This window comes from Alosa alosa, chromosome 2, assembly GCF_017589495.1.
Source record: "Alosa alosa isolate M-15738 ecotype Scorff River chromosome 2, AALO_Geno_1.1, whole genome shotgun sequence".
NCBI lineage: Eukaryota > Metazoa > Chordata > Actinopteri > Clupeiformes > Clupeidae > Alosa > Alosa alosa.
In genome coordinates this window covers 25954177-25965286 of record NC_063190.1, presented here as the reverse complement: position 1 = coordinate 25965286, position 11110 = coordinate 25954177, and the positions used below count along the sequence as shown (strand labels likewise).

The following is an 11110-nucleotide window of genomic DNA, read 5'->3' as shown; positions in this document are numbered from 1 at the left end:
TCTCATACATACAGGCATTAGTAGAAAGGTAATACAGTCATACAAGTAACTTATTTACAAAGACACATGCATACAGAAATTTAACACTTGCACATTAATCTTAACGTTCACAGGAAAAAAAAGTGCACTGGTATAATAATATACCCTTACCCCTGCCTTATTTTAGAAAACAGTGCGTGTCATTGTTCTCTCCTTTGACCGTAAACAGCAGAACAAGAAAAGGGGTTGTTTCTATTAAGTGAAGAAAGCCAGCACTGTCTCCTCAAAGAGGCCACCACAGAGCGATCACATGAGTGTCTCTGTTGAGTGGTGTCGTCTCCCACTACACCCAGCACACCCCCCAGGTAGATTCTACATTTAAACTGCAAGACTGATTTTTGTACACAAATAAAAAGGCTTCATAAAACAAAACAAATGCATTGTGAAATAAGTTAAAAGGAATTCCCTAAAGGAATGTAAAAGTCACCTCAACAGAAGTTGTGAGTCTCTATTCAACTTCACTTCATTGGTAGACTTCCGAGGGCCTTGACATTTAAAACGAGACATTGAGAACTTTGAGAGAAAAAGCACTGGTAGTTTATTTACAAGGTGATTTATACAGACAGTACCTTCATGAAGTTTACCATTCACCGCCATCTTGAACGATCTACTGGAAGCAACTAGAATCCATGCATTTCCACTGAATTATTTTTGGAATCTGATCCCTTATCATACCTCTTCATTCGTACTCCTTGTCGCTCGACTTATCGTGACTAAATTTAAGATGGCGGCGAACGGTAAACTTCATGAAGGTACTGTCTGTATAAATCGTCTTGTAAATAAACTACCAGTGCTTTTTCACAAATTCTCAATATCCCGTTTTAAATGTCAAGGCCCTCGGAAGTCTACCAATGAAGTATGGAGCTACTTTGAGCCTCGTAAATGGTGTAAAACAGTGATTTATTTGCATGGCTAGGCCAATGCCCGAGGCACCCCAATCGAAAAACTGTTGGTAGCATCGGCTAACAAGCGGCAGATATCTGAGTGCAGGGGACAAGCCGAGATGAGCTATGAGACATACGTTCACACTCGGTATCATGTTTCAACACACTTCATCACACTGGAATTCTCCTTTAACGTTTCGCCCTGTCTCAGTCCGTGCTGCTCGCTCTCTGTGCGTTCCCCTCAGCTACGAGGCTCCAGGACGAGCACTTTGCACTCTCTCTTGGCGATCTTGTCCAGCGAGAGGACGGCCTTCTCCTGAGGGGGCAGGTACAGTGGCCTGCCCACTGGCGAGCCCACAGGGGGGGTGATGGCACGCCGCTCCATGGCACTGCCAGCTCTGAGAGACCACACATAGAGACACATATAAATCATAACCTCACTGAACAACAGGCCAATAACATAACCATGTAGATGCCACTGTAGCTCATCATAAATGACAAGCCCTTAGCGAAGATAATTTGTGGGGTGTTTTAAGGAGAGGGCACAGACTAATGGAAAACCAGTATGCTGCAGTGCACTTTGAATAGCAATATCTACAATAAATAAATGGCGCATGGGTTTTGATTCCTGGCATAAGGAGTTTATTTTCAAGTTTCTATGGGCTACTCCAGTAGTTATAGCAGAGAGGGTTAAAGCGGAGCTAGTAATCAAGGATCTTTGGTTATAGACCCTTTCAACAATAAAAACAAAAACAATGCTTGAACATTCTATTTGGGCCCCAATCTACTTCCTCTGCATTAAGATAACATATGGAATGTTAAAAAGGAAGTCTTGTGGGCCAACTATGATGCTGATAATGGAACTCTCTTGAAAGGGTCCATAGCCGTACTGACTGCCCGGGTGAGGTGACCCTGTGGGGGCAGCCATGGCCTACTGGTTAGGGCTTCGGCCGGTTCGGACCCCGACCAGTAGGAATGGCTGAAGTGCCCTTGAGCAAGGCACCTAACCCCTCATTGCTCCGCGAGTGCCGCTGTAGCAGGCAGCTCACTGCGTCGGAATTAGTGTGTGCTTCACTTCATTCTGTGCTGACTGTGTTTCACTAATTGACGGATTGGGATAAATGCAGAGACCAAAGTTCCCTCACGGGATCAAAAGAGTATATATACAGTATACTTATACGTGTGGTGAACTGTACCTCATGATGTGGGAGCGCGAGGGCTGCTGATGGGAGAAGGACTGGGAGCGGCCCAGGCTGGTCTGGTGCCGGTCCAGCAGGTCTCTGACGGCTGGGCTGGAGGGGCTGTTCTTGCGGGAAAGGGGTCGCGCGTCCACCGGAGGATTGGACACTGGCGCCGTGAACTGCAGCTTCAGTTTCATGTGCTGACTCAGCTGGAATGGCAGAGGGTATTTCAGTGTGACCATGAAGAAGCTCAGGGTAAACATAATAATGCCTTTTGTATACCGGTACACTATTGAAGATTTGCTTTTTTAAGATTTTCAAAGAGAAACTGTAACAAATATTGACCTCCACTCTCACTTCACTCAGCTTTCCTGGTGATATAACTCACTGTCTTTTTACACCCTATCAAAACTGACCCAAAAAACAAACCATCCTGCATGGCAGACACAGAAAGAGAAATTCAAATTTTAAATTTGAATGGGCCTTTAAAATTCAATCAAGGACATTTAAAGCACCCAGGGCCATAATTTGAAGGTGGTATAATAGTATTTCATGGAGCCTGGAAGTGAACTTGTGCTGGCAACAGGAGAACTCTGAAGCACAACACACCAATGACTCAAGAACATAATGACAATTCTCTCTCTTTAACATAAAGCATCAATGAAGTGAACATACAGTGCCTGTAAAAAGTATTCACCCCCCTTGGATATTTCAACTTTTACTGCTTTTATAAATGGGATCTTGATTAATTTATTTTGTCAAGTCAGCATTTAGTAGATGTACATTTGGCCGCAATTAAAGCATGGAACCTGGTGGATATGTTAGGTAAGGTTACACATCTTGATTCTGCAATTTTACTCAAGCTCTGTCGGTTGGAAAGGGACCGGGTGTGAACAGAACTTTCACCTTGTTGTCTTTAAACTATTTCTGTGTAGTTTTCGCTGTCTGCTTTGGCTTATTGTCTTGCTGGAAGGTAAATCTTCCTCCAAGTTGTAGTTCTCTTGCAGACTGAATCAGATTGTCCTCCAGGATTTCCATGTATTTTGCTAAATTAATTTTACTTTTACTTTTACAAGTCTATGCGGGCCTGCTGTCGAAAAGTATCCCCACAGCCTGATGCTACCACCACCATGCTTCAAATTAGGGATGGTGCAGTGTTTGGTGTCCTCCAAAAATAGAATCTAGTCTGATGGCCAAAAAGCTCAATTTTGGTCTCATCAGACCAACAAACATCTTTCTTGAGCTTCCTTGACCTTGGAGTCTCCCAAATGTCTTTGGGCGAACTCTAGTTGAGATTTAATAAGAGCTTTGCCACTCACCCATAGACCGTTGACTGGTAAAGAACTCGGGCAATAGTTGTTGTATGCATCGTTTCTCCAATCTCTGCTAAAGCTTTTAACTTCATTAGAGTTGTCATAGGTGCCTTGGTGGCCTGCCCCACCATTATTCTTCTTGAACGGTCACTCAGTTTGTGGTGATGGCCTGCTCTAGGCAGATTTGCATGTTTGCTATATTCCTTACATTCCTCAATGATGGATTTCACCATTTTTAATTAACATTACTCTGTAGAAATGTTCTTTCACTTTGACATTAAATTTGTACATTTTTGTAAATTATTGTAAAAAAGGCCAAATTAAATGGACAAATATTCCATTTATTAAAGCAATAAAAAGGAAAATATCCAAGGGGGGAATACTTTTTATAGGCACTGTAACAGAGTCCTGCCTTAGGACAGTCTTCCCTGGGCAGTAGTGGGCTTATTTATTTGCATGCAAAGTAAAAGTATCCTGGGTGTACCTCATAGAGTCCAGCTCTCAGAATCTGGAAGGCCACAGTGAAGGAGAGGGTGCTGCCTTTGCGACAGTGGCCGAGGTTACTGAGAGGTGACTGACAGACTACAGGGCCAGTTGCCGTTTCTTCACTTTGGCCACGCCCTGGAGAAGAGTGTCACAGAGAAGAAGGGAATCGATGGAGATTAGTTGTGCAGAAGTGATATACCTTATTAGCAGAAAAATGAGATGAAGTACATAATGGTGACAAGAACTATACATTACATTCTGTAATTTGTTGCTTAATAAAATATTTCTCTGATATTTATTTGTCAATGTGTTATTTCGTCAACTATCTGTCACAAAACTTGACTGTATTCACACAGTTATCTTACCTTCTGGGGTCCACACCAGTCTCACAGCCAGGAAATCCTGTAGGTTGTTGAATAAGGTGTAGCGGACCCGAAAAAGGTCCTGTGTGTTGACTTTACTGGGGCAACTGGCTGTCATCACGAAGCGTGGTCGATCCAACCTAATACTGGGTAGCCTGATGGAACAGAGGATTTCAGAAGAAAAGAGAGGCCAACGTATGTATTGTGGGTAAAAAATACCCTTTTTCCTTTATAAATAAAATTAGTCTAAATAAATTTTAGAATATATTATAATTTTTTTGGACCAGAAAGATCACAAAATGTAACACTAACCTACCTGTAATGTGTATAGATACAGTTGGTGAAAGGCATTTTAGCAGTAGACCACTGGAGCACTGCTACTAAGGGTACCTCAAGACCCTGCCAAAAGGGACATAATCTTAATGATCTGATGATGATGATAATTATGACAACAATTATGGTGATGATGAAGATGATGTGTTAGTGGCATTTTGTGTTGCCTTGCATCACTGGCACTGTGTGTGTGCTGCCTCATCTCACCATTTTAATGACGGACTAGTTGTTCATGACCACTGGTCTCCATGTTAACTATGTAGCTCACCCCCTCACCTCAGAGTCATCTTGGGACATGTCACTCATCTGCAGCTGAAACAGGAAGTCATGTTCCTCCAAGGAGCTGAGCATGCTGGGTAGCTGGCAGGCAAAACTTTCCATTCGACAAAACGATGCCATGGCAACTTCTCCTGATTGGTGGCTGGTAGTAGAAAAGGGAAGGTTCTATCTTGACTCAGTGTCCATAAATGTTAAAAAAATGACTTTTTAATATGAGACAGCTCATGAAATAAGATGCCAGACTGTTTTGCATATAGATACATATGTACTGTCAGTGAAAGCACACCATCAAACACATACACATACACACAAACAAGCATGTACACGGGCGCCTACCAGACATTGTCAACCAGCAAGACAGACCCATCTGGCATCATGGGTAGATACGATGCATTGAAGTTTGGCAGAATCCTCAGGTCATGGATGCTAATGTCCTCCTGGGAACACTCATTTAACACTGACCGACAGAAAGAATGGAGAGAATACAAGTGTAAACCACAAACAACAATAACAACAACAATTTCAAAATGACAGAGCATTATCAGAACCACTCCTGTAATTCTTGTCTTCAGCAGCAAGAGAGCTTAAAGTTTGGATATGGGCATCTCCCAAGGCTTGCGCTTCCTACCTTTCAGCACTGTGAGATGTTTCCCAGCAACGGTCATCTGCTTGCATCTCACAGTCGGGGGCGGTAGCACCGTCAAAGTCGTGCTCACTGGGGAAAAAATAAATACGTCTCAACTCACTGAATGGATAGGAGAGTAAGATAACGAGTGGTTTGAAGGGCTTATTTTATCTGAAGGGTCTTTGTGAGTGTTGTCAATCTTTAGAGATGGGCCGAGTGAGGTTGAGTTGATTAGAGAGAACTATGACCATGCATTTGATTAGGAACACTGAAGGAGCATTTGAAGACCTCTTGGGACTACTGATGACGTGACCTCCATTTAATCTTCAAGAGTTGCAGTAGATGGGATTTAATTTAATTTCCCTAATCCCTAATTTCCCAAAACACATGTCATCAGAAAGTGATACATTGTTTGTAGCAAGTGCCAGTGCTGGCTCAGTAAATCCCGCATTCAGGCATCCAATGGAGGTTAATGATATTGCAGCCAAAAGGGTGGGATGGGAGAACTGAGCACTGCTGATGTCTATGGGCCTGAAAGTTACTGTTGTTTACAGTCATGGTTCATAAATGATCAGACAAGTGCTCTCTTTGAGCAAGCACTTTCACTAAAGTCAAGTCAACTGTCAGACTCTGAAGACTTATTTGATCACTTTAATGCAAAAATGGCAAACATTATGGATGACATTGCTCTATTACAATTCAAGAAAGTTAAGGACAAACAGAAAGCACCATGGAGGCAAAATCCAGCAGTTAAACTTCTAAAAAGAGAGTGTAGGAAGACTGAAAGAAAATGGCGTAAATACAAACTTCAGATCCACTATGAAATCCATAAAAAGATGCTCCGCACATATAACTCTGAAATATGCAAAGCAAGACAGTCTTTCTTTTCTAACATTATCAATAGAAGTTCAAATAACACTTCGTATTCTATTTTCAACTGTTGATAAGTTAACAAATCCCCCCCTCACAATTAAGCCTGAACTTCTCTCAACTAATAAATGCAATGAGTTTTCATCTTTTTTTTAAAGGTAAAATTGACAAAATCAGACTCAACATATCTGCTCAATTACAAATTCAACAACCTGAACTTCCAGCAACAAACAGAGGGAAACTAAACTTGATGTCAGAGTTCAGCTTGATGAACTACTGAAAACACTTGAAAAAAACGTACAGAATCTCAGCTCTTCCACATGTGTCTTAGACACTCTGCCTACCAATTTCTTCAAAACTGTTTTTCACCTCATAGCGGCGGATGTCCTTCAAATTGTAAATGTATCACTGCTGTCTGGCACCTTTCCTAAGTCACAACAGCTGTTGTAAAGCCACTTCTCAAGAAGAATAACCTGGATGCCTCCATGCTAAACAATTACAGGCCCATATCCAATCTACCTTTTATTGGCAAAATTATTGAAAAAGTAGTCTTTAATCAATTAACCACCTTCCTAACATCAAATGGGTATTTTGATTACTTTCAGTCTGGTTTTCGGGCAAATCACAGCACTGAAACAGCTCTCATTAAAGTTTCCAATGACATACGCCTCAACACAGATTCAGGTAAAACATCAGTCCTAGTGCTACTGGACCTTAGTGCAGCATTTGACACTGTTGATCACAATATTTTACTACACAGACTAGAACACTGGGTTGGATTTACAGGCATAGTTATCAGCTGGCTAAAATCATATCTACAAGAAAGGAGCTTCTTTGTTGCCATCGGAAACTGTACCTCAACACCAACGTCCTTGGCCTGTGGTGTTCCCCAGGGGTCAATCTTGGGGCCACTATTATTCAACCTCTATATGCTCCCACTTGGACAAATCATTCAAAATAATTTGATTTCATATCATAGCTATGCAGATGACACACAAATTTACTTAGCTCTATCACCAAACGACTATGGTCCTCTTGAATCTATGTGTCAGTGTATAGAACAAATCAACACCTGGATGTCTCAAAATTTTCTTCAGCTGAACAAAGAAAAAACTGAAGTAATTATATTTGGTAAAAATGAGGAAAGACTTAGGGTTGCCACTCTCCTTGACACAAAAGGGTTGAAGGCAAAGGATACTGTTAAAAATCTTGGTGTATTAATTGACAGTGATCTAAATTTCAACAGCCACATGAAAGCGATAACTAAATCAGCTTTTTACCACCTCAAAAAATATTGCCAAACTCAGAGGGCTGATGTCAAAACATGACTTAGAAAAACTCATTCATGCATTTATCTCCAGCAGGGTTGATTACTGCAATGGACTGTTCACAGGCCTTCCTAAAAAGACTATTAAACAGCTTCAGGTGATACAAAAAATGCAGCAGCTAGGACTCTAACAAAAACTAAAAGAACTGACCACATTACTCCAATTCTTAAGTCCTTGCACTGGCTTCCAGTAAGTCACAGAATTTACTTTAAAGCACTATTGCTTGTTTATAAATCAGTAAATGGAGCAGGACCTAAATACTTGTCAGACATGCTTCAGCAGTACACCTGTTCTCGTCCTCTCAGGTCCCAGGTGAAAAACCTGCTAGTAAAACCTACAGTTAGAACTAAACATGGTGAAGCAGCTTTTAGCTGCTATGCGCGCTCAGCTGTGGAACCAACTTTCGGATGACATTAAAAAAGGCCCCAACTGTAGCCAGTTTTAAATCTAGACTTAAGACCAAACTGTTCTCAGATGCTTTCTGCTAACTGTGCCGAAGTTACAAATTCTGAATCTGCCTTGATAATTATTCTACTTTGTCTTTTATTACTTTTTTACTACTTTTGCCTTTGTTTTTTGCTTACTAATTATTCTTTATTTTTAAAATGACTTTACCTTGTGTTTTATGTTTTTCTTTTTATTATGATCTTTACCTTTTAACTATTCTTTGACTATATTGCCCTTCTATGCTTTTATTTGTTATTATTGTTTGGTTTTGTTTATGTAAAGCACATTGAATGACCTCTGTGTATGAAATGTGCTATATAAATAAACTTGACTTGACTTGGTTCTGAAATATTCAGACACATAGGCATGTTTTGTAAACAGAGGGACACACCTTGAGCTTTAAAGGTGTTGAGATCCTGTCGGAAGGTGAGCGTCGGCGCTTGCTGCTGCAGGATTGTGAGGTAACCATTCTCCTGCACCTCTGCTTTATCAGCCTCCTGCTTCCACACAGTCACCATCACCTAACGTGCACACAGACAGCGCAAAACGGTAGCAGTTACTGCTGTTACATTAGGACATTCATGATGGAATAATAGAGACACACAACTACATGTTTAAACAATAATTGAACACATATATTGTGTGGCACCCAACCACTGAACTCTGACCTTGACCTTGTGTGTGTTGACAGGGAGTTTATCAAGGGACACAGTCAAGGGAAAGATGACCTCATCACTCAGGACCACTGGCTCGTCCAAGGGCGACTGGAAGAAACAAACAGTATGATGTAAATCAATCAATGAATGTCAGAAAAGTGCATGATGGGTAAAAGTGAGTCCAAGAAGTCAAAGAGTACCAGAGAGGGTCAGCAGATCAGAAGGTATAAGGGTGAAAAAGGGAATCGGAGAGATGTAGCGAGGAAAACAGGGAGAAAAAACGATAGAGTGAGTGAGTGGACAGAGGAAGACACCAAAATAAAGAGAGAAGGGAACAAGACCATTATTTCTGCTCTATTTGCCTTCGTGCTCATGCAGAGACATATTACATAAACCTTGAGCACATCATTTTTTGTGAGTCCCAGAAGGAGGGCTTCTCTATTGTATTTCTTTAGCAGTTAAGAGCCCATTGTTATAGGTGACATAAATACAGCACATGGCTGTGAAGCATAAGTTTGTTATGGTGTGGAAAGCAAAATGGAAAAAGGGAGAGCAATCTCTCACAGTCTACATGCAATCTCTCACAGTATGCATTCAAAATGCTATACTAAATGATATCTCATGAGATAGTCTTGGTAGATTGAGGAATATTTTCACTGTCAGTGTTAATTAACACAAGATCACTTCCCAACGTGTCAAAATAATCAAATTAATCATTTACTTCACGCTTAAAGAAATCATATTGCTCCCTTACGCCTGTATGGATTTTCAGACGAGTTTCATACCTTCAGAGGGGCCCTGCGGATTTCACGGACACCGCTGCCGTTGTTATGAATAAGCAGAGGCTTGCATTCTCTAAAGCCACCACCTCCAGCATCTCTCCTGACTGACGATCTTCCATCATTTTCTTCCCCCTCCTCAGGACCTTCATTCCCGCTACTGTGATCATGGTCGAGGTAGGCGTGAGAGCGATGTCTTTCCCCTGGACTCACACTCGCCACTGCGCAAAGCGAACCTGCCAGTTCTCTCCATGCACGACCGTTTGGACTCTCGACACCGAATTCAAATGCGCTGCCGGTTCTTGTCAATGTGTCCCTCTCCGCATCGCTGCACCGCAGAACCAGCAAGAAGCGCACAGTCTCTCCCAGGTAGAGATGACTTCGTCTTGGGAGTGTTCGGTACCGTCCAGGGTCTGACAAGTCTGATATCGGAACCGCAGGAAAATACATGAAATATTCGCATTGTGACTCCATCATATGCACCATCGTGGTTGTGGCAGTGGTCCATCGATAAACCAAACACACACATTTAGGCTATGGCATGGATGTTGGGGGGCGGGGGCGGTCGTCTGAAGGAACCGAAGAGGCATAAGCAATGGAACGTCGAAACCAAATATGCCATGAAGGTGTAAATAGGGCAAAGGAGCGATGTGGTCAGAGACCTGAACACAACTGGCCTACAGTGTTAGGGCGAAGCTTTCCCTTAACCACCAAGTTAACATGTAAACCCTGACAAGTAGCCGAAATATTTGAAACTGATTATATTAGCCTACCTTATGAACTCAATTTAATAAATGTCTGTTATCTAACTTGGATAAGCAATTCGACTATTTAGCCTATCGTTAGAGTAGGCGAATTCAGACTTCATAAAAATTAATCCATCCATCCTAAACTAGCCCAGGCTATAAAAAATGTGTGATTTTCACTCCAAGCTCCCAAGTTTTATAAGGACAAATACAGGCCAAATATAGGCCTAAATGATACAAAATTCTTAACTGATAGGCTACAGCTATTGATCAATCCTATGGTTTTTAGTATGAAGATAATACAAAAAAAGTGAATTGTGATTGTGAATTATGTTTAATCTCACGTGCTTAGAATGAAATCATATCAAAATTGTCTATTTAATTAACGTATTTCAAGTTTTTATCACAAATGACTGTAGGAGCACAAACCCAGGTAGCCTAATGGTCCGTTCATGCACATGGAAAAACACATTTTCCCCAGTGAAAACGCCATCCTGGACGTCAACTCATAAGGGTATAACTGGTGGGAAACTGTCCAACAGCAGAAGACTCATTCGATTTGATGTAGTGCTGCTGCAGATCTGACTTGAGGCGATGCATGCTGGTTAGAAATGTTGTCCGACTTCCTCCTGCAGGACAGCAAATTACCATGATGTCACATGACCTTAAGATCTTGCAGGAGCAAGGTGCCTTCAGTCAGTTTTGGTCTATTCATGCACATGGGAAAAAACATTTTTCCCAGTGAAATCCCATTGTGGGCTTGTCCTCATGTTGTAGATCAT

General features: G+C 41.5%; 1 protein-coding gene across 1 annotated transcript; it reads right to left on the bottom strand.

The window, feature by feature from the left end:
* Positions 1-996: 996 nt before the first annotated feature.
* Positions 997-10181, bottom strand: LOC125290926 (trafficking protein particle complex subunit 14-like). Its single transcript, XM_048237373.1, has 11 exons — positions 9589-10181; positions 8816-8911; positions 8539-8668; positions 5506-5592; positions 5214-5334; positions 4875-5019; positions 4582-4664; positions 4269-4420; positions 3902-4038; positions 2120-2313; positions 997-1321 (listed from the first exon to the last, which is right to left on the bottom strand). Exons 1-11 carry the CDS (start codon positions 10066-10068, stop codon positions 1165-1167), a joined length of 1782 nt encoding a protein of 593 aa, XP_048093330.1. The 5' UTR covers positions 10069-10181; the 3' UTR covers positions 997-1164.
* Between the last annotated feature and the right edge of the window lie 929 nt (positions 10182-11110).